The sequence below is a fragment of the Kogia breviceps genome, chromosome 1 (genome assembly GCF_026419965.1).
Source record: "Kogia breviceps isolate mKogBre1 chromosome 1, mKogBre1 haplotype 1, whole genome shotgun sequence".
NCBI lineage: Eukaryota > Metazoa > Chordata > Mammalia > Artiodactyla > Physeteridae > Kogia > Kogia breviceps.
The window spans coordinates 134,305,694-134,328,176 of record NC_081310.1 but is presented as its reverse complement, the minus strand read 5'-3'; the positions used below and the strand labels follow the sequence as shown (position 1 = coordinate 134,328,176).

The window sequence follows — 22,483 nt, the reverse complement described above, 5'->3', positions numbered from 1 at the left end:
GCCTCCCTCCCACCCTGGCACTAGTTGTTGAAAAGACTACTCTTTTTCCACTGGACTACCTTTTTGTACCTTTGCCAAAAATCAGTCATCTGTATACGTGTGGGTCTGTTTCTGTACTCTCTCTCTTGTTGCATTGATCTGTTTGTCTCTTTGTGTCAACATGACAGTGTTTTGTTTATTGTAGCTTTATAGTAAGTCTCAAAATCAAGTAAGGTTAGTCTTCCAACTTTGTTTTTCTTTTTCAAAATTGTTTGGACTATTCTTGATCCTTTTCATTTCCATATGAATTTAATTTTTTGGCTGCACTGTGCGTCTTGTAGGATCTTAGTTCCCTGACCAGGGTTGTACCTGCACCCTCAGCAGTGAAAGCATGGTGTCCTAACCATTGGACAACCAGGGAATTCCCTTTATATGAAATTTAGAAATCAAGTATCAGTTTTTACCAAAAAAAAAAAAAAAATCCTGCTAGGATTGTCATTGGGATTGTATTGAATGTATAGATCAATTTGGGGACAGTTGACATCTTTGAGTCTTTCAACCTATAAATGTGGTACATCTTTCCATATATTTAGGTTTTCTTTCTTGAACCTCAGCAGTGTTTGCTAGTTTTCAGGATACATGTCTTTCACATCTTTTTTTTTTAAGATGTTGGGGGTAGGAGTTTATTAATTAATTTATTTATTTTTGCTGTGTTGGGTCTTTGTTTCTGTGCAAGGGCTTTCTCTAGTTGTGGCAAGCGGGGGCCACTCTTCATCATGGTGCGCGGGCCTCTCACTATCGCGGCCTATCTTGTTGAGGAGCACAGGCTCCAGATGCGCAGGCTCAGTAGTTGTGGCTCACGGGCCTAGTTGCTCCACGGCATGTGGTATCCTCCCAGACCAGGGCTCGAACCCGTGTCCCCTGCATTAGCAAGCAGATTCTCAACCACTGCACCACCAGGGAAGCCCTCTTTCACATCTTTTGTCGGATTTATCCTTAAGTATTTCAATATGATGCTACTGTAAATGGTATTTTTAAAATTTCCATTTCTAGTTATTTATTACTAGTATATGAAAATAGACTTTTATATATTGATATTATATCTTATAGCTTTATTAAACTCAGTTATTAGTTCTGGTAGCTTTTTGTGAGTTTCATAGAGTTTTTCTACACAGATGATCATGTGGTTTTAAATGGTAATGAATAATTGTTTTTATTCTACTGTTACATTATAGTTTAAAGTTTATGTTAATTCAATTTTTATTTTTACAAATACTTTTATTATAGAAAATTTTAAGCATATACAAAATTGAATAGTTTAATGAACCCCCATATACCTGACAATCAGCCTCAACAGATAGCAATGCATGGGCAATCTTTTTTTTCTTTTTTTCTTTTTTTAAATTTTTATTGGAGTATAGTTGATTTACAATGTTGCATTAGTTTCAGGTATACAGCAAAGTGAATCAGTTATACCTATACATATATCCACTCTTCTTTAGATTCTTTTCCATACAAGTCATTACAGAGTATTGAGTAGAGTTTGCATGGCTATCTTGTTTCTTCTGTTTTTCCTATCCATTTCCTCCTCCATCCCTCACTGGATTCTTTTGAGGCAAATCGATACATCATATTATTTCATCTGTAACTGTTTCATTTTATATGTCACCTCTTAAAGTAGAACCACCACAATAACATTACATCCTTCCATATAATAGTAATTCCTTATTATCAGTATCCAGTCAGTGTTTAATTTCTCCTGTTGTCCTATGAGTATTTTTTGTTTGTTTTTGTTTTGTTTGATGGAATTGAGGTATCTTTTAAATCTCTTAGGTATCTGTCAACTCTTAGATCTCTTTTAATCTGTAGTTTCCTCCATATCATTTTTTTTTTGCTTTGCTTTTATTTTCTCTGTGGAAGAAACCGTGTTCTTTATTGTGACAGGATAATTCTGATTATATTCTCTCCACTGTATTTTTCTATGAATTGAGTTAGATTGGAGTATCAATTAGATTCAATTTGTTTGTTACTAAAGCTAAGTTATAGGAAGTACATAATATCTGGTTGACTCTTTTTGTGATGTTGGCAGTCTTTGATAATTACTACTGGATCTGCTAATTCAAGAGGTTGTAAAATGGTGACATCATTCTATATTTCCTTTTTTTTTTTTTTTTTTTTTTGCGGTACACTGGTCTCTCACTGTTGTGGCCTGTCCTGTTGCGGAGCACAGGCTCCGGACACGCAGGCTCAGCGGCCATGGCTCACAGGCCCAGCTGCTCCGCGGCATGTGGGATCTTCCCGGACCGGGGCACGAACCCGTGTCCCCTGCATTGGCAGGCGGACTCTCACCCACTGCACCACCAGGGAAGCTCTATATTTCCTTCTTAATTTATTAGCTAAAATATATCAATGAAGAGAAACTTTCTGTCACTACTTGGGTACCTTGGTGCAGTTTGCATAGAAATGGCAGAATAATTGCTTCTTTCCTTTTTATTGACCAGATTGTAAAATAATGAGATGGTTCTTTAGTATTCGTCAGAGCTGATCAAGGAAGGTTTAAAAAAAGGTCATTTTGGGCTTCCCTGGTGGCTCAGTGGTTGAGAGTCCGCCTGCCGATGCAGGGGACATGAGTTTGTGCCCCAGTCCGGGAGGATCCCGCATGCCGCGGAGTGGCTGGGACTGTGGGCGTGGCTGCTGGGCCTGCGCGTCCAGAGCCTGTGCTCTGCAACGGGAGAGGCCACAGCAGTGAGGGGCCTGTGTATTGCAAAAAAAAAAAAAAAAAAAGATCATTTTATCTCACAGATTTAATTATATATGATATATTAAACCATTACTTTATTTATCCTTGTTTATGCTCAAATGAATCATTTTGGCCAGTGAGAGCCTATTCAAGTTGGCCTGTTTGTGCTTTAGATACAACTCTGTTGACAGCCTCCTTGCTATCTGGTATGAGAAGATGTTACAGGCTCCTCTCATACTTTTCATGCCCCATACCTGGAATCAGCCAGTTCTCCAAGCAACCCTTTAGTGTAAAATGATATTTAAAGACGACAAACTGTGCATCATGGGTCAATTCAGGTCTTTAAAGATTTTTATTTATTTATTATTTTTTGGCTGCACTTCACGGCTTGTGGGATCTTAGTTCCCCAACCAGGGATCGAACCCAGGCCCTCGGCAGCGAAATCACAGAATCTTAACCACTGGACTGCCAGGAAATTCCCAGTTCAGTTTAATTGAATAGTTGTGCGAAGGAAAACAACCCAATCACAAAATTCTTCCAAAATTTCATTGGTTTGAATTAACTGGGATTAACAGCTGTGTTGATACAGCTTTATTTTCTAAAAACTTTAAGTACTTATAGATTCACAGGAGGTTGCAAAAATAGTACAGAGAGGTTCAATAATTTTTTCCTTTTTATTGAGGTATTCTAGTCTGTATATGGATGTACCACAGTTTGTTAACATTCATTTATTGAGGGACATTTTGTCTGTTTCCAGTTTTGATTATTATAAATAAAGCTGCTGTGAACATTTGTGTACAGGTTTGGTGTGGGCATAAGTTTTTATTTTTCTGGTATATATGCTCAGGAATGTGATTACTGGGTCATATGGTAAGTGGATGTTTAGTTTTTAAAGAAATTGCCAAATTATTTTCCAGAATGGTTGTCCCATTTTAAATTTCCAACAACTATATATGAGAAGTAGTCTTCATATCCTCACCAGCATTTGATATTGTCACTAAAACAATTTTTTTAGCTGTTCTAATAGGTGTGTCATATGTCACAGTAGATTTAATTAACATTTCTCTATTGATGATGTTGAACATCTTTTTGTGTGTGTATGTGTGTGTGTGTCTATGCCATCCGTGTATCATCTTCTGTGAAATGAAATGTCTCTTCATGTCCTTCGCCTGTTTTCTAATTGGATTGCTTTCTTACTGTGGAATTTCAAGAGTTCTTTATGAATTCTGTAAACAAGTCCTTTATCAGATAGGTGGTTTACAAATATCAATATTTTCTCCCAGTCTGTAGCATGTTTTTTCATCCTCTTAACAAGGTCTGTCAGAGCTTTATCTCTTTTTTTGGAAAGAATTTTACTTATCAAAGTTGTAAAGATTGTACAGAGAATTTCCATATACTGTTCGCCCAATTTTCCTTAATGTATACATCTATCATAACTCTAGTATAATCACTAAAACTAAGAAATTAACATTGGCATAATATTCTTAACTAAAAACTGTAGACTTTATTTATTGGGTTGGCCAAAAAGTTCCTTTGGTTTTTAAGTAAAAATAAAGACAAATTTTTCATTTTCACCACGAACTTTATTGAACAACATATTCACCGTTTTGTTCCACTACCTTCTGCCATTTTTCAGGCAACTTCATGATTCCATCTTGCCAAAACTTTTTGTCTTATTGAGCAAAGCACTGTTCCAGGTGCCTTTTACAGTCTTCCAGGGAAGTGAAATTTTTTCATTAGAGAATTTTGTAAAGACCAAAATAAATGGAAATCCGAAGGTGCAATGTCTGGTGAATACAGTGGATGAATCAGAACTTCCCAACAAAGCTGTAACAGCTTTTGCCTGGTCATCCTGGTCATCAAAGAAACATGCGGTCTTGCGTTAACCTGATGGAAGATTTTGTGTTTTCTGTTGACTAATTCTGGATGCTTTTCGTTGAGTGCTGCTTTCAGTTGGTCTAACTGGGAGCAGTACTTGTTGGAATTAATCGTTTGGTTTTCCGGAAGGAGCTCATAATAGAGAAACTCCTTCCAGTCCCACCATATACACAGCATCACCTTCTTTGGATCAAGACCAGCCTTTGGTGTGTTTGGTGGTGTTTCATTTCACTTGTCCCACGATCTCTTCTGTTCCACATTATTGTACAGTATCCACTTTTCATCACCCATCACAATTTGTTTTAAAAACGGAACGTTGGGCTTCCCTGGTGGCGCAGTGGTTGGGAGTCCGCCTGCCGATGCGGGGGACACGGGTTCGTGCCCCGGTCCGGGAGGATCCCACATGCCGCGGAGCGGCTGGGCCCGTGAGCCATGGCCGCTGAGCCTGTGCATCCGGAGCCTGTGCTCCGCAACGGGAGAGGCCACAGCAGTGAGAGGCCCGCGTACCACAAAAAAAACAAAAAAACAAAAAAACGGAACGTTTTTGTTATGTTTAAGTAGAGATTCGCATGGGGAAATAGTCAAGAAGGTTTTTTTCTGCTAAACTTATGTGGAACCCAAACATCAAAGTGATTAACATAACCAAGCTGGTGCAAATGATTTTCAGCACTTGATTTGGATATTTTGAGTATGTCGGCTATTTCCTGTGTGGTATAACATTGATTTGCAGCTGTCACAATTCAGTCTAACAATTGTTTCGCATGAAGTTAAAGATAGGTGCTACTAGAGCAATCTTATGGGAAAACCGAACGAACTTTTTGGCTAACCCAATTTTTTTTTTTAATGTAATTACTTAAATTTCATTACTTTTTCCACATTGCTTTTAGTTGTTAAGTCTCCTTAGTTTTCTTCAATCTGTGACAGTTCCTTCAATCTTTCCTTGACTTTTATGCTTGACACTTTTGAAGAGTACAAATTAGGTATTTTATAGACTGTCCCTCAATTGAATTTGTCTGATGTTTTCTCAGGATTGCACTGAGATTATTCATTTTTGACAAGAAACCACAGGGCATTATATCAGGGGATACATGATGATGTGTATATGTCTTTTACAGGTGATGTTAACCTTGATCACTTGATTAAAGTTTTTCAGCTGTTTTTTCTCTTTGTAAATAAATTTGGAGGTAGGTGCTTTGAGACTCTGCAAATATATTGTTTCTCCTTAAACTTTTGTCCCCTAATTTTATTTTATTTTATTTTTAAAATAAATTTTATTTATTTATTTATTTCTGGCTGCGTTGGGTCTTCGTTGGCTGTGCGCAGGCTTTCTCTAGTTGCGGCGAGCAGGGGCTACTCTTCTTTGCAGTGCACAGGCTTCTCATTGCAGTGGCTTCTCTTGTTTCAGAGCTCGGGCGCTAGGCCTGGGGGCTTCAGTAGTTGTGGCACGCACACCTCAGTACTTGTTGCATGCGGGCTCAGTAGTTGTGGCACACGGACTTAGTTGCTCAGTGGCATGTGGGATCTTCCTGGACCGGGGATTGAACCCGTGTCCCCTGCATTGGCCGGCAGATTCTTAAATACTGCACCACCAGGGAAGTCCCTGTCCCCTAATTTTAGCACTTAGTAGTGAATCTTGCCTTAAGCAGTTATTACCATAGCGTTTATTGGTGAGTTTGTATTTCCTTCATTCCTTCTACACTCATTATTTAAAATTATTCTGTAAGGGAGAGTTGTCCTTTCTTCCCTTTTTATTAATTTATTCAATTATTGATTTATATCAGTTTGGGTATTTATTTTGTTGTTTGGTTTATAATCTAATACTATTGTTATTTATTTTGTTGCTCAGATTGTTCCATATTTGGCTTTGGAAGCTCTTTCAGGTTGGCTTCTGTGTCTTTTGACATGCCTGATATGGCCTCTTTTTTTTTTTTTTCCTCTCCAGGTTCATTTTGTATTTTCTCTGCCTCAATCTTGGAATTACCCACTTTTCCGGGGAGCTTTGGCTCTCTTTAGTCTCCATATTTAGTTCTCTTTAGTCTCTGGCAATTAGAAACTAAGATCTGGATGCAAAGTGTGTGTATTGCTACTGAGATGTTGCTATTTCTAGGTCCTCTTAGGAGACAGAACTAGGATATGTGTGAATGCATACTGATCAGTGTATTTATACACAACTATATTTCTGAATTTGTCTATCTGTATATATTAAAAAGAAAAAGCAAAACAGTTCATATTGCTACTTATTTTTTAATATATTGAGATTATATTATGGCTTTTCTTCTTTAGTTTGTTATTATGCTGAAGTATATTGATTAGTTTTTGAATGTTGAACCAGATTTGAATTCCTAGGATATACCCCATTTGGTCATATATATTATTCTTTTTATATATTGCTGAATTGATTTGTTAATATTTTATGAAGAATTTCTGCATCTATCAATGTTAGTCTGTAGGTTTGTTTTTGTTTTTGTAATGTCTTTGGTTTTGATGTTAATAGTAATGATGGGTTTGTAAAAAGATTGTGGGGCTTCCCTGGTGGTGCAGTGGTTGAGAGTCCGTCTGCCGACGCAGGGGACACGGGTTCGTGCCCCAGTCTGGGAGGATCCCGCATGCCACGGAGTGGCTGGGCCCGTGAGCCATGGCCGCTGAGCCTGCGCGTCCGGACCCTGTGCTCCGCAGCGGGAGTGGCCACAACAGTGACAGGCCCACGTACTGAAAAAAAAAAAAAAAAAAAAAAAATTGCAAAGTTTTCCCTCTTTGTAGGATTTGATATTTCTTCCTTGAATATTTGGTAGAATTTGGCTTATAATTTGCTTTGTTAGAAGATTTTAACTACATATTCGTTTTCTTTAGTAGGTATGTAAGTATTCATGCTATCTATTCTTGAGTAAGATTTTTTTTCCAAATTTATTTATTTTTGGCTGCGTTGGATCTTCGTTGCTGCGCACAGGCTTCCTCTAGTTGCGGCGAGTGGGGGCTACTCTTTGTTGCGGTGCACAGGCTTCTCATTGCGGTGGCTTCCCTTGTTGCAGTGCCCTCTAGGCACATGGGCTTCAGTAGTTGTGGCACACGGGCTCAGTAGTTGTGGCTCGTGGGCTCTAGAGCACAGGCTTAGTAGTTGTGGCATGGGCTTCGTTGCTCTGCGGCATGTGGGATCTTCCCGGACCAGGGATTGAACCCTTGTCCCCTGCATTGGCAGGCGGATTCCTACCACTGTGCCACCAGGGAAGCGCCTTCCTGAGTAAATTTGATGGTTTCTCTCTTTTAAGGAATTAGTCAGTTTTATCTAAGTTATTGAATTTATGGGCATAGAGTTGTTCATAGTAATCTTTTTTGTTTTATCCTTTTCATATCTGTGAGGTCTGTAGTGGTGGCCCTTCCTTCATTTCTGATTTTGGTAATATGTATCTTTTCTTTCTCCCTTTCTTTTTGATCAGACTGACTAGAGGTTTATCAGTTTTATTTATTTAAAAAAAAACCTAGGGGCTTCCCTGGTGGCACAGTGGTTAAGAATCCGCCTGCCAATGCAGGGGACACGGGTTCAAGCCCTGGTCTGGGAAGATCCCACATGCCGCAGAGCAACTAAGCCCGTGTGCCACAACTACTGAACCTGCGCTCTAGAGCCCACGAGCCACAACTGTTGAGCCCACATACCACAACTGCTGAAGCCCATGTGCCTAGAGCCTGTGCTCCACAGCAAGAGAAGCCACTGCAATGAGAAGCTTGCACACCGCAAGGCAGAGTAGCCCCTGCTCGCTGCAACTAGAGAGCCCGTGCACAGTAACAAAGACCCAACACAGCCAAGAATAAATAAATAAAACAAATTAAACAAAACAAAACAAAACAAAACCAGGAATTCCCTGGTGGTCCCATGGTTGGGACTCTGAACTTCCACTGTCCAGGGCCTGGGTTTGATCCCTGGTCAGGGAACTAAGATCCTGCAAGCTGCACAGTGCAGCCAAAACAATAAAAAATTAAAAATTAAAAAACCGGGCTTCCCTGGTGGCGCAGTGGTTGAGAGTCCGCCTGCCGATGCAGGAGACACGGGTTCGTGCCCTGGTCCGGGAAGATCCCACATGCCGCGGAGCAACTAAGCCCGTGAGCCATGGCCGCTGGGCCTGTGCGTCCGGAGCCTGTGCTCCGCAACGGGAGAGGCCACAACAGTGAGAGGTCCGCATAACGCAAAAAAAAAAAAAAAAAAAAAAAATTAAAAAACCCAAACAACTTTTGATTTGATTGAGTTGGTTTTCCATTTCATTGATTTCTGTGTAGTCTTCATTACTTCCTAATTTTCTGCTTGCTTTAGATTGGATTTGGTCTTCTTTTTCTAAGGTCAAAGCTCAGATTATGGATTCAACACCTTTCTTTTTTTCTTAATATAAACATTTAATGGTATAAATTTCCCTCTAAAGTTAAAACTGCATCCCACAGTTTAAGGCTTTTGTTTCTTTTGGGAGACAAAAGAGAAGGGTACTGATGCAGTTCATGTCCCTCAACAAAAATTCCTGTTTCCCTTCCACAGTTCACCATTAGGGAGACTTTCTTAGGACTCTTGCAGTCTTTTTTTTTTTTTTTTTTTTTCTTTTTGCGGTACGTGGGTCTCTCACTGTTGTGGCCTCTCCCATTGTGGAGCACAGGCTCCGGACGCGCAGGCTCAGCGGCCATGGCTCACGGGCCTAGCCGCTCCGTGGCATGTGGGATCTTCCCGGACCGGGGCACGAACCCGTGTCCCCTGCATCAGCAGGCAGACTCTCAACCACTGTGCCACCAGGGAAGCCCATTGCAGTCTTTTCTATACGTGCTGGCTGGGATTCATGAAGATAAAAATGTCCAAAAAGTGTGAATTACCCCTATATTTGCTCCACACGTGCCCCCCTGGGAAGGGTGATTCACCATCTTTCACCAGTACACTCTCAGTCTCCACCAATTTACCAACCACGCTAGCTGAACTCTTCTTACTGATATCCTGATATACCTTCTTCCTGCATGTCAGTGTTCATGTCTTATCTTTGCGGGTGAAAACCCGTGTCTCCTTAGTTTTGGGGCCAGTTGATTACCCTCCAACTTCTGCATTCTGATGGGTTCAAAAAAATTGAGAATTTGTCATTTGGCTTTTTTGTTTTTGGAAGTTTGGAAGTGACACTCTTCCTAGCTTTCTACATCCCCAAGCCTATAGCTTTATATTAAAGTTCTTTTGCATTTTAGGTGATTAATAGTGTTTGTCCCTCAAGACAAAGTTAATTACCTCTTGCTCTTATGTTAGTACTTAGTACATACTTACATTACTGTATTTATCACACTATACTGTAATTATTTGTAATACGTTATTTGTATATTTGTCTTTACTATTAGTACACTCTTGAGGGAAGCAAGATCTGTATCCTCTGTATACCTGGTGCATCTTGATAAATGAAAGACATTTGATATATGCTTATTGAATAGAATTATACTAAGATTTTCATTTTCATTTTTATAGCATAGTCCTGGTATATTGTAAGACGCTGAGTAAATATTTGTTGATTAATTCATGAATAAAAGGGCTTATTTAAATGATACTTATAAATTGAGTTAATTTATGTTTGCTCACATTTCCAGATAGTTTTAAGAAGTGGTTCATTTTAAAAGTCTGATTTAATCATTCCTGCAATTAAAAATCTTGCTGTGATTCAGATAGAAGATTGAGTTGCACGAATTAATCATTAGTTGTTCAACAGATATTAATGGGATTGAATTATTTTGTGCTCCTGATAACTTTTTGGGTATTATTATTTATCTGAGAACTGCAGAGCAGTGGATAATAAATTACTACATTTTTGGGGTTTGTCTTTAAAATTCAAATTGGACTAGTTGTCATTGAAAGAGTAAAACAATATTATCTTGGTAGTATTTAGAACCAGATTAGCTTAAGAATAATTTTAGTCCTTATGTTGATTTTAAACAAACAAATAAGACTTTTTTTTCAATCTAATTGCATCTTTTCCAGATCAAATTTTCGCCAGTAGCTAAAAAGTTATTTGTGGTAACTGCAGTGAGTGTTGTATCTGTAATTTTTCTGGCCCGTCACTTTAAAAGAAGACGTGGAAAGAAGAAAGGAAAAATATTACCATGGGAACCAGAGCATCTCATACTTGAATACACTAAAAGAGCAGCATCAGACAAAGGTATGTAGAAATAGCTGAATTAAGTCTGCAAAGGAAATTTTATATGTAAATCATTACTGGAGTGCAGTGATTTCAGTGTTTTAGTTTCCAAAATTTCCTTGCTTAATATTTAACTCACAAGTAATACAGATGAATTTTAGAAAGATTAGAAAGTACAGACAAGCAAACAGAAAAATTAAAATCACTTGAAATTCTGCTACCCAGAAATAAATACTGCTAATAACTTTGGTATATATCTATCCATTTATATTTGCACTTAAATATCATATTGAGACATAAAATTTTATATTATATACAAGTAAATGATTTATGCATTTTACGTAAAATTAATACCTTTTGTAACCTGCCTTTAAAATATTTAACATTATATAAGAATGTCTTTAAATGTCAATAAATATATCTCTGTGCTATCATTTTTAATATGTATTTAGTGTACAAATGTACTCTAATTTTTTAACCAGTTCCCTGTTGTTCTCTTTAGGTTGTTTTTCTTGCTTTGCATATACTTGTCTGGTTTATTTCCTAAGTTTATAAAGTTCTAGAAGTAGAATTGCTGGCCTTTAAATGATCTATAGTTTTTGTTAGAGATCTGATACATATTATCAAATTGTATCAATAGAAATAATTTCTTGAGCATGCTGGATTTACTTTTGAACTTTAAATTATTTTAAATTTATTATTTGATTTATCATATGATTTTGTGATTTGTTGACCCAACAAATAATTAATGAATGACTATTTTGTGCCAAGTGTAGTGAACATTATGACAATAATGATGCCTCTCACTTACTGATGTTTTATTTGACCTCAGGTGCAATGCTACATGCTATATATTCACTGTGTTAATTTAACCTTTATAACAATCCTATGAATTAGGACTATAACCCTATGTTTTTGTTCCCATTTTATACCTAAAGAAAATTGAGATATGGAAAAGTTGAGTGACTTGCTCAAGTTCATATAACTAATAAGTGCTAGGATTTGAATTGAGGAGTGTCTTAACTGCCGCATTAAGATAAACTAAGGTACAGTGTCTGCCCTAGATAAACGGGTAGATGGTTAGGGGAGACAGACGTATAAAAGACTGATTACAATATAATGTGATAAGGATAAAGTTTAGAGGTAATTCAGGAAAGAAGTGCTTATATTTTGTTAAATTTATAATATGAAGGTTCATAGTTGCCAGTATTTTTATGCTGATTACAGTAGACCATTCAAATACCACCTTGAGTAATTGATGAATGTTTTAATCTTCATTTCAGGAGCAGATTTTAGCAGTGTTAAAAACATTATATAGAGATGTAGATTTTAATAATGGTATACATTTAATAATTTACACAATTGAGGGAAATGTGTTTTAAAATGAGCCCTCTGAATGAATATATAAACTTTGAAATTTTACCTGAAATTTATAATTGGAGTTATTGATACTTTTAATATATTTGTTTGGTAGGTTCAAGTTGTTCCAGTAGCAGACAGAATTTGACATTATCTTTAAGTTCTGCCAAAGACAAAGGATCTCAGTCTTATAATTATGCTAATGGAGGACTCTTCAGTAAATACTCAGGTTCTGCACAGAGTTTGGCCTCTGTAAGTAAAGAAAAAATTTTTAGTATTTTTCTTTTAACTTATCTATTGTTATGTATTGCTTTAAATGTCATACAGTTATAGATAGCTCTTAGTATGGAAAGAAGGTTAAGAAATCTGGTTGATCCTGTTTTCTTCAGGCAAGTAAAATTATCCTTTTGCTAAATATTCAGCCAGCTTGGTTCCAGGTTTTTTTGAGTTAAGTAATGTGGTCCCATGGGGTCCTCTGAGGGTAATGTTGGTATGGAAGTGTTGCTTCAAAGCTAGATGTTCTGCAGAAAGCTAGAAGATGCAGCAAACATGGTACTAGGTCACAAAAATCACTTGATGAACCTGCCAAGTCTGGAGTTCTTCACCTCTTTCTTGACAGCATTAATATGGTATTGATTGACAGGTGAAAAATGAAGTTAATATTTGTTTAAATCTAATGTAGTTTTAAAATTATTTTAAAAATTAGGTAGGATATGCACTTCCTACTAAATAAAGAAGAGTCAAAAAGCAAACAGTGAAAAATGTGCTCCTGATGCTCTCAATTCCCCTCCTTAGAGACGAATACTTACAATTTCTTGTATGTATACTTCCAGGAAGAATATGCCTCTACCATCATGTATATTCATTTAAAAAAATAGTTAAAAAAATACTTTATAGAATACTGTAATCTGTTCCATACCTAGCTTCTGTATTTCATTGGAATATACAGCTGCCCCATTCTTAAATGCCTAAAAAAACACCAAAATTTTAAAGGCTATTCTGTGGTAGGAACATCTAGATCAAAGGCATGCAGACTCTCAATTCGTCTGTGAAACTGAGCTGGATAATGAAGTATATGCCCATTCTATAATCTGGGGTACCTCTGTGTTGAATTTTCTCAGCTGAAAGTTGAAGCTGTTCTTGACTAGAGAAAAGGAGTTTTATGGTAATAGTATAAGTAAGAAGTCTTTAGAATCACTTTACTATATGTGCCTTAGCTGACCTAGTCATTCCACTGCCAGGGCTGTGAATCCAGATTTCTGCCTCTTAATGAGTGCCTCAGTGAGGGTCATGACAACAGGAGTGGAAAAGGAGGGAACAGGGTCCACAAAACTTGGTAACTGGATATGAGAGGTGTGGGAAGAGAAGTTAGAGAAGACTTCTTGTTATCTAGTTTGAGGAATTATGAAGACAAAAGTACTGTTAGTGAACTTGGGAGGAGGAAGAGTTTTTGTTGTGGGGAGATGCAGAGCTTTTTTTGGATATAGTCATTTTGAGAAGCCAACAAAAGAGCCAAGTGGAGTCACCAAATAGACAGGTGGAAGTGTGAGCTTAGATTTCTCAAAAGAGGACAGAACTGAAGTTCAAGATTTGGGAGTCATTTGCATAGAGGTGACTAAAATGATTGGCTCAGCGGACCTTGCTGGAGAAGGGAAGATGACAGAGGCTTTTCGATTTTCATTATTACATAGTAGAGAATCAGTATTGTAATAAGTTCTAAAAGGAAAATAAGCTAGCTGCCTCAAATCAGAGTAGGTGTGGATAAAATTTATAAGTAAATACTTAATGACAGTAAACTACAAAAATAACTGCTTGATTTTTTTTTTTTTTTTTTTTTTTTTTTTTGTGGTACGCGGGCCCCTCACTGCTGTGGCCTCTCCCGTTGTGGAGGATAGGCTCCGCGGCCATGGCTCAGGGGCCCAGCCGCTCCGCAGCGTGTGGGATCCTCCCAGACCGGGGCACGAACCCACGTCCCCTGGATCGGCAGGCGGACTCTCAACCACTGCACCACCAGGGAAGCCCACTGCTTGATTTTTGATTGAAATATCTGATTTATGTTCAAAATATTGTTCTAGTTGTATATTTTTGAGTAAACAAGGGTTCAGAATACTTAGGGCATTATGACTCTTAAGTTTGACTGAATATAATCAGATTTGTTTCTTCAGGTAGAAATTCCGTGGGTTGTTATACCAGGATTAGGATTTACATAAATAATTTATAAATATAAAAGATCGCAAAATACTATTACAGAAGAGATTTTGAAGTAACTTCTGTCCATCTTAATTTTAGGTCCAGAGTGTCAATTCTTGTCATAGCTGTGCTTGTGGCAACTCTAATTCCTGGGACAAAGGAGATGAAGATGATATTAAACTTGTTAATATTCCTGTGACCACTCCTGAGAACCTATACTTGATGGGTAGGAATAACATAATGAAGTTTTAAGATACTGTACTCACATTAAATGTGAAACGGAAGAATGATGAATTGTTCTAAGGGAAGCAACTCTAATTGTAAAATGTTCTCATCTGTTGACTCTAGTCTACATAACATAACATGTTGTGTTAGCTTCCTGAGGCTACTGTTAAAATTACCACAAACTTGGTGGTTTAAAACAATAGAAATATTGTTCTGGAGTTCTGTTCTCCAGAGTTCTGGAGGCCTGAAGTCTGAAATCGTTATCACTGGGCTGATATCAGGATGGCGTTTGGGCCATGCTCCCTCTGGAGGCTTGGAGGAGAATTCATTCCGTGCCTCTTCCAGCTTCTCGTGGCTTCAGGCTTGTGGCCACATGACTCTAATCTCTGCCTTCCTCTTCACTGTGTGTATCAGATCTTCCTCTGCCTCTCTTTTATAAGGATGGTTGTGATTGGATCTAGAGCCCACCAGATAATTTAGGATAATCTCCCTATGTTAAGATTCTTAATTTAATCACATCTGCAAAGACACTTTTTTCTTATATGGTAATGTTTACAAGTTCCAGAGACTAGGGCGTGATATCTTTGGGTGGTTTTTATTCAATCTATGACACCTACCTAACCTAATCTGTTGACTTTTATCTAATGAATCTATCAAAATCCATTTTATGTAGTCTTTTGTCTAGGTATCATTTGTATTCTTCCTATATCTAGAAACGATTTTAGATAGAAAGAGGCCTGTGTTTACAGCTCAAGCATGAGCATGTCTAGAAAGTCTCACTGGAGCCCAGGAAGAGAACCAGAGACCTTAACACCAAGTCAGATTCAAGTGCATTTTCAGATCCTTTCCCCTGTTCTTCTGTGCTCTATTTCAGGCTATATTCCTTTTAAGGGAAATGCATACTAACTAAAAAACAAAACCAATAAAATCTTGATGTGGCCTTGGCCAGTGAGTAGTAAGGGGATGGTGAGTTGGCAGGTCCGTGTGTCTGCGTGCATTCCCACACTCTAGAATAGTTAAAGACTATATCATCTGTAAAGCAATTATACTCCAATAAAGATGTTAAAAAAAAAAAAAAAAGACTGTATCATCTGCTGTGATGTCACAGTAGGTCATCCTGCACGGGGGGGAAAGATATAGGAGTAGTTCTTCTGCCACCTTTTCCAGGTCTTCTGAGAATTAATCTCACTATGTTTTTAGATTAACTATGCCTAGTAAACCTGCACTCAACACTTCTGTAGGAATATTGAGAGTTAGAATTGAAGAGAAATAGAGTAAAACTAGGGAAGCTGCAGGGAGTCTCAGTGTCATAGAATTGTTTCAATTCCCACCTATTGTTTCAGTTCCCTTCACAGTGTTGATGACATAAAAAATATATTGGTAACATGTTTGAATTCCTGTTACAAAACTGCTGATATGTGACAGTTTGGACCACATTCTGCAGTCAAGTGAGACACAGTACTTCCTGAGAGGTAACTTTTATCTTTGGACAACTCTGCTATTATAAAATTCTTCCTTATATTTAGCCAAAATAATCAGAAGGATAGAGAGTGGATGGAGTGAGAGGAGGATGAAAGAATTAGAATTGTATAGCTTGGAAAAAGGATGTCTTTTAAGTGAGTAAATTTTTTAGAAGGAAGATCCAGACAATGACTCTTTGCTACAGAAAATTAAACAATTTAAGGCCTACATTTCATTTAAAGAACATCTTATTTGTTTAGAGTTGTAGGTTCTACAGATAACTGAAGAAATGATTTTCGAGGACAGGTATTCTCTAGCTACCATATCTTAAAAACATCTTCAGAATGACTTGGTCAGATTCTTAAGCAGCTTTTAAAGATCTTTTACTTTTATATGTCTAGAAAAATTGAGGTTTTGAAATATTTTGGTTTTGTTTGAAGTGCATAATTATTTTGGTAAGCCTTTTTTTTTTTTTTTTAATTTGGAGAAAAAGAGGCACATATCACCTATTTTCCCACAAAAGCTTTCTATAAGGAAGGATATGAAATTCCTACTCAGATTGTAACCCTTTATTGGTTCTTCTTGTATATTTTTAAATCTGGCCCAGCACTTTATCCATCCAAATCAGCAAGTTGGTGTCAAGGTGATCTAAGACACCTTTTGGTGGAAAAAAAGATAGAAAAGACTTTATTCTGGACCTCTGTGCTGTTATCTTTCTTCTTAGCTTTACTCTCTCCTTCTGAGAACCTCTTGTAAACTTGATAGTTTATCAACTAGTTTCTTTCTTTCTTTTTTTTTTTTTTTGGTACGCGGGGTGTCTCACTGCCGTGGCCTCTCCCGTTGCGGAGCACAGGCTCCGGACGCGCAGGCTCAGCGGCCATAGCTCATGGGCCCAGGCGCTCTGCGGCACGTGGGATCCTCCTGGACCGGGGCACGAACCCGCATCCCCTGCATCAGCAGGTGGACTCCCAACCACTGTGCCACCAGGGAAGGCCAACTAGTTTCTTCTATTTGCCCATCAGTTTTCTTTTTCATTTAGGGGGATATTTTGAAAGATAGTTATGTGACTATAAAAATTAGCCATTATTGTTAGGACTTTTGATGAATTCATGATATTTTTTTAGAGAAATTCCAAGCACCGTATACCTTTGAGTTACATATTTTAAAAAGGAAAATATATTTGTCATTTCTGTCTTATTGTTGGTTGACAACATCTGTAGACCTGGAATGTATTGGGATATTAAGATTCTGCTAAGAAATGATGTGAGCATAAATTTTATTCTTTAGTGCCAAAATTATAGTCACACAGTGCCATTGGTGCTAACTGTATGAAGAACACTTTAGACCGAAAATGATTTTGGTATTGATTTCAGTTATTTAAAATTGTTCTGTTCTTGGGATTTCCCTTGTGGCGCAGTGGTTAAGAATCTGCCTGCCAATACAGGGGACGTGGGTTCGATCCCTGGTCTGGGAAGATCCCACATGCTGCGGAGCAAATAAGCTCATGCACCACAACTACTGAGCCTGTGCTCTAGAGCCCACAAGCCACAACTACTGAAGCCGGCGCACCTAAAGTCCAAGCTCTGTAGCAAGAGAAACCACTGCAATGAGAAGCCTGCGCTCCACAACAAAGAGTAGTCCCTGCTTGATGCAACTAGAGAAAGCCTGCGTGCAGCAACGAAGACCCAGTGCAACCAAATAAATTTTAAAACTTTTAAAAATTAATAAAATTGCTCTGTTCTTGGGAAATCGCAGGCAGTCCAGCGGTTAAGACTCAGCACTTTCACTGCGAGGGCCTGGGTTCAGTCCCTGGTTGGGGAACTAAGATCCTGCAAGCCGCGTGGCATGGGCAGAAAAAAAATAAAATAAAATTGTTCTGTTCTCAATTTTTAGGTATGGAATTGTTTGAAGAGGCATTGTGTCGATGGGAACAAGCTCTAACCTTTCGAAATAGACAGGCTGAAGACGAAGCCTGTAGTTCCATTAAATTGGGTGCAGGAGATGCCATTGCAGAAGAAAGTGTAGATGTAAGGATGATTTATTTGGGAGTGATCTTCATAATGTTGGAAGAGTTGAACTATTTTTAATGTTGATTCAGTATACTTGATTTCTGTGGCATTTAATAGAACTTTTTTTTTTCTCCCTTGGGTTTGTGTGGGCATATTTCTTACTGGGCTTTTCCTGTTCGGTTAGTTGTTAAACCCCAAATTTGCAATTTATCATTGTCCTGGTTTTTCAAGAAAATAAAGAAGTAAGCAGATATGATGTCTAAAGGAATTTTTAAAAGTCTGTTTTGTGCTTTGGGTTTAATTGAGTGCCATTATATTCATAAAAATCACACAGAGTTAGAGCTAGACTCATCTAGGTTAGTGATTCTCAAATTTGAGCATGCATCAGAAGCCTCTGAAAGGCTTGCTAAAAAATAGATTTGTGGGTCCCACCTTTAGGCTTTCTAATTCATTTCTAATTTGCAACTCTAACAAGTTCCCAGGTAATACTGATGCTGCTGGTTCAGGGACCTTACTTTGAGAACCTTACTTTGAGATCTAGTCCAACTCCTTAATTTTACAGATTACTAAATGGAGATGATTTTTTCTGAGGCATAGCTAGAACCCAGGCCTCCTGACTTCTTTCACAGTATTCTCACCACCCAACAGTAGTTTTTGTATCCCTCACTTTTCTGCCTTTCATTTAAAGGTGGAAAGTGTTTAGAATTTTAACATTAGAATCTAATATTTACTGTGTGTACTTTTTCTCTCCTTATAGGATATTATTAGTACTGAATTTATCCATAAACTTGAAGCTCTGCTGCAAAGAGCATATCGTCTCCAGGAGGAGTTTGAAGCTACCCTAGGGGCATCTGATCCTAATTCCCTTGCTAATGATATGGGTAAGGTGGTTATTTTATATGGTTTTAATGAAATGTGTGATTTTATTCTTTTCTATTCTTGGAATCATTGGCTTAAGTATGTTAATATGGTTACATACTTTTTAGAAAATAGCCAAGAGAAAAAGAGTACTATCATATTTATTGGTTTTTTCTTTCAGTTTAACTTTTCAAGTGAACTTATTGACATAAATTCAAGTACTTACCATAGATAGGATTGTAACATTATTTTAAAATTACATTCTAAGTGAAAGAATCCCAGTTAAAGTGTTGGAGGAAAAAAATAATAATATAAAAATGGGACAGAGACACACTACCTCAGAAACAGGCATGTAGCTCATGACTTACATTTAAAGTATTTTAAGTCATTCTATATTTCTTGACCCAATTTCAGTTGCAGGCTACTTTTTGATGTAAGTAGTCAACACATACGTTAATATATACCATTACCTTTGTTTCCTACTTTAAAGAAAAAAGAACTTTGAAGAGACTTCTTAAGTGAAGGCCTCCAAGGAGAGAATGATTAAAATTGCTTCCGGGAGTTCCCTGGTGGCTTAGTGGTTAGGATCCTGGGCTTTCACTGTGATGGCCTGGGCTGGTTGGTGAACTGAGATCCTGGAAGCTGCCCAGCACGGCCAAAAAGAAGCTTCCTTGACTTCAGTAAATCATCCAAAGAATGAAATAAAATAAAATTACATTATTTTTTTTGTTGTTAAAAGTAATTTAAATTTTTTTATTTGAGGATGATTTTTGTTTTCTAATAAAGAAAAAATTAAGGCTTGTTAAGTTTTTCCACATTTATTTCTGAACATGAAGTACTGAAAATGGCTGCGTTTTGAGATGTTTACATATTTATATATTTTGAATTTAGGTAAAAAGATTTCACTTGTATTAGAATTATGAATTTCTGTCTGTATGTTACAGTGAGGGTTATGTGAAACCTCTGCATTAATTTCGTTCTTTGCTTTTTCATACTGTCACTAAAAATTATTCATTAGACTTGAATGAATAGTTTGTTAATAGTTTCTCTGCTTTTGGCATAGGTATAACATTTTGACATGGAGATTCAGGCCAGAAGAAAAGTAGACAGTATTCATGTCTACAAATAGAATTTGTCAAAGGTTTCTATTTATATATTTTTTTATACAATTTCTTTTGTAACTTATTAGAATGGCATTTATGATATTAAGTAGGAAAAAGAACAGAGAGAAGCATTTTTGTAAATGAATTTCTACTGGAGTATAGTTGCTTTACAATGTTGTGTTAGTTTCTACTGTACAGCAAAAATGAATCAGCTATACATATATCCCCTCTGTTTTGTATTTCCTTCCCCTTTAGGTCACCCCAGTGCATTAAGTAGAGTTCCCTGTGCTATACAGTATGTTCTCATTAGTTATCTATTTTATACATAGTATCAATAGTGTATATGTGTCAATCCCAATCTCCTAATTCCTGACCCCCCCACCAGAAGCATTTTTAAAAGAAGTCAAATGTAAAAATGGGAATGGAACAGCTAGAAGAGATAGCAAAGTGGTTAAGTAGCAAGGAAAGCCACAGAGAAAAAAGTAGGAAAAAATTATAAATATAAGGAAGGAAGAGGAAGAGGGCCTGAGACTTTTATTCCTTTTTTCTAGGAATGGAGGCTTTGCCCTCACTGTTCTAATCTTCTGCTTGCAGTTTCTGTCTAGCCTCATGATAAGGATCATGTAGATGTGTAGTTCTTGTACTTGTTAGTCTTCTAATATGCATCTCAGATTTCGTTCTGTTTGGCATGCCCAAAGTTTCTTTTTTCTACTGTCCATAGAGGTTGGTGGAATCCATCTCTGATTTCTTCTGTTTATTAGGTAATAAAGATTTTTTGGGTATTGCCCAGAGGGTCTGCTTTGGATTTACATTGCATCTGTACAAGAAGACCCTTGGGCAGATGGCTTAATTTCTGGGGCCTTCAAGTTGTTTCATAGGAAATTGTTGTTAATTTGGAACTCTAAATGGGTAGGATTTCTAGAGTGGGACTCATAATCAATCTATCCATTTGGTTAGCTTAGGTTTGTAATAAGTTCCTGACCCCACCCATGTCTTAACCTGAGCTGTCAGTGGCTACTAGGCTGGCTGGCTTTTCCCCACAGCCTGGCAGTGCCTTGGCCTGTTATTGCCCTGGAGATTCCAGTTGACATGAAGCTGTTATATTTTGTTCCTTCTTGGGAATTATTTGGATGTTCTTCTATATCACAAGTTTCCATTTTGGAACTTCTGGATTCAAAGAGCTGAATCTATGGCCAGAACTCTAGTAGGAAAGTAGTTCTGTTATATCTGTTATTTGATATTAATCAAAATTGCTTAGAAGTCAGTTAACTCTCCTCATTCTCTAAATCCAAATTCATTTTACATTTTTAATGTATGTTAATGAGGGGCAACTTATAATTAGTAGTCATAAATAAAGAGAGGTTAACAAATGCCTTCAGAGGCTCAGGGGTTAATTTAAACCAAGTATTGATCTGACTTCAGAGAATACTTTATTGTTTTGGAATTTGCTTTGTCTTATTTGATAAAATCGAATTTTTTTTCTCCTAAGAAATTGATAGGTTTTCAAGGTTGGAAGATTTTTTAGCAGTCATCTAATTTATCTCCTTTCCCCCTGGACTTAATATTTGACAGCTACCATTGTTTGCATGTCACCATGTTCCAGGGCCTTTGCTAAGGCCCATAGTTTCTTCTGTGAGTCAGGCACAATTCTAGGTAAAAATTATGTCACTTAATCCTTACAACTTTTATGAGGTAAGTATAGTTATCCTCATTTTTCAGACAGGGAGAGAGGTACAGAGGTATTAAATCACTTCCCCAGAGTTACATAGCTATTAAGTGACAGAACTTAGATTTGGGCCCAGGCAGCTGGCTTTGGAGTCCATAAACCACCATACTGTATTGCCTCACCACTTAGAAGACAGACATGTTCTTTGAATGGGAGGATTGACTGTGAACTCTTTGTGGCAAAGTTCCCTGTAAGAAATGTCTTGGAGCAGGTAGCCTGGAATCCCCACAGCTGCTGAAGTAAGGAACCTTATTTCTGGTAGTGGTATCATTTATTTAGTGTGGATCTTCCTTTCCTTTAAATTTTTTCTTCCTCCATATCTATCTGGGGATCTGTAATGAACTCATGCATCTTTCCTCCTCTCTCAGGCCCTCTAGGCAGTCTAGACAGACTTCATGCATTTTATTTTTTAAAAATATTTATTTATTTGGCTGCGTTGGGTCTTAGTTGCAGCACACGGGATCTTCGTTGCAGCATGTGGGATCTTTGTTGCAGCACATGGCCTTCAGAGCACGGGATCAGTATCTGCGGCACATGGGCTCTCTAGTTGTGGCGTGCGGGCTCTAGAGTGCACAGGCTTAGTTGCCCCATGGCATGTGTGATCTTAGTTCCCCGACCAGGGATCAAACCTGTGTCCCCTGCATTGGAAGGCAGATTCTTAACCACTGGACTACCAGGGAAGTCCCTCACGTGTTTTATAGAAGGGAGTTATCAAAGTTTAATCCAGGAACTGAAGACATGAACTGCTGTATTTACCTGAGGGAATAGGGGGAGAGGGCCCAACTGTGCCAGCTGAATTTAGTGTAGCGCTTTAATGA

General features: G+C 37.7%; 1 protein-coding gene across 7 annotated transcripts in view; it reads left to right on the top strand.

Annotated features, from left to right (window-relative positions):
- MIGA1 (mitoguardin 1) overlaps positions 1–22,483 on the top strand; it is a 94,007-nt gene that overhangs the window by 14,087 nt on the left and 57,437 nt on the right. For all 7 annotated transcript variants that reach the window (XM_059075340.2, XM_067044436.1, XM_067044390.1 and 4 more), the window contains exons 3-7: positions 10,578–10,755; positions 12,209–12,345; positions 14,383–14,509; positions 17,863–17,996; positions 18,736–18,859. In XM_059075340.2, the coding sequence (XP_058931323.1) occupies positions 10,578–10,755; positions 12,209–12,345; positions 14,383–14,509; positions 17,863–17,996; positions 18,736–18,859 (700 nt within the window). The remainder of the gene's footprint in view (positions 1–10,577; positions 10,756–12,208; positions 12,346–14,382; positions 14,510–17,862; positions 17,997–18,735; positions 18,860–22,483) is intronic.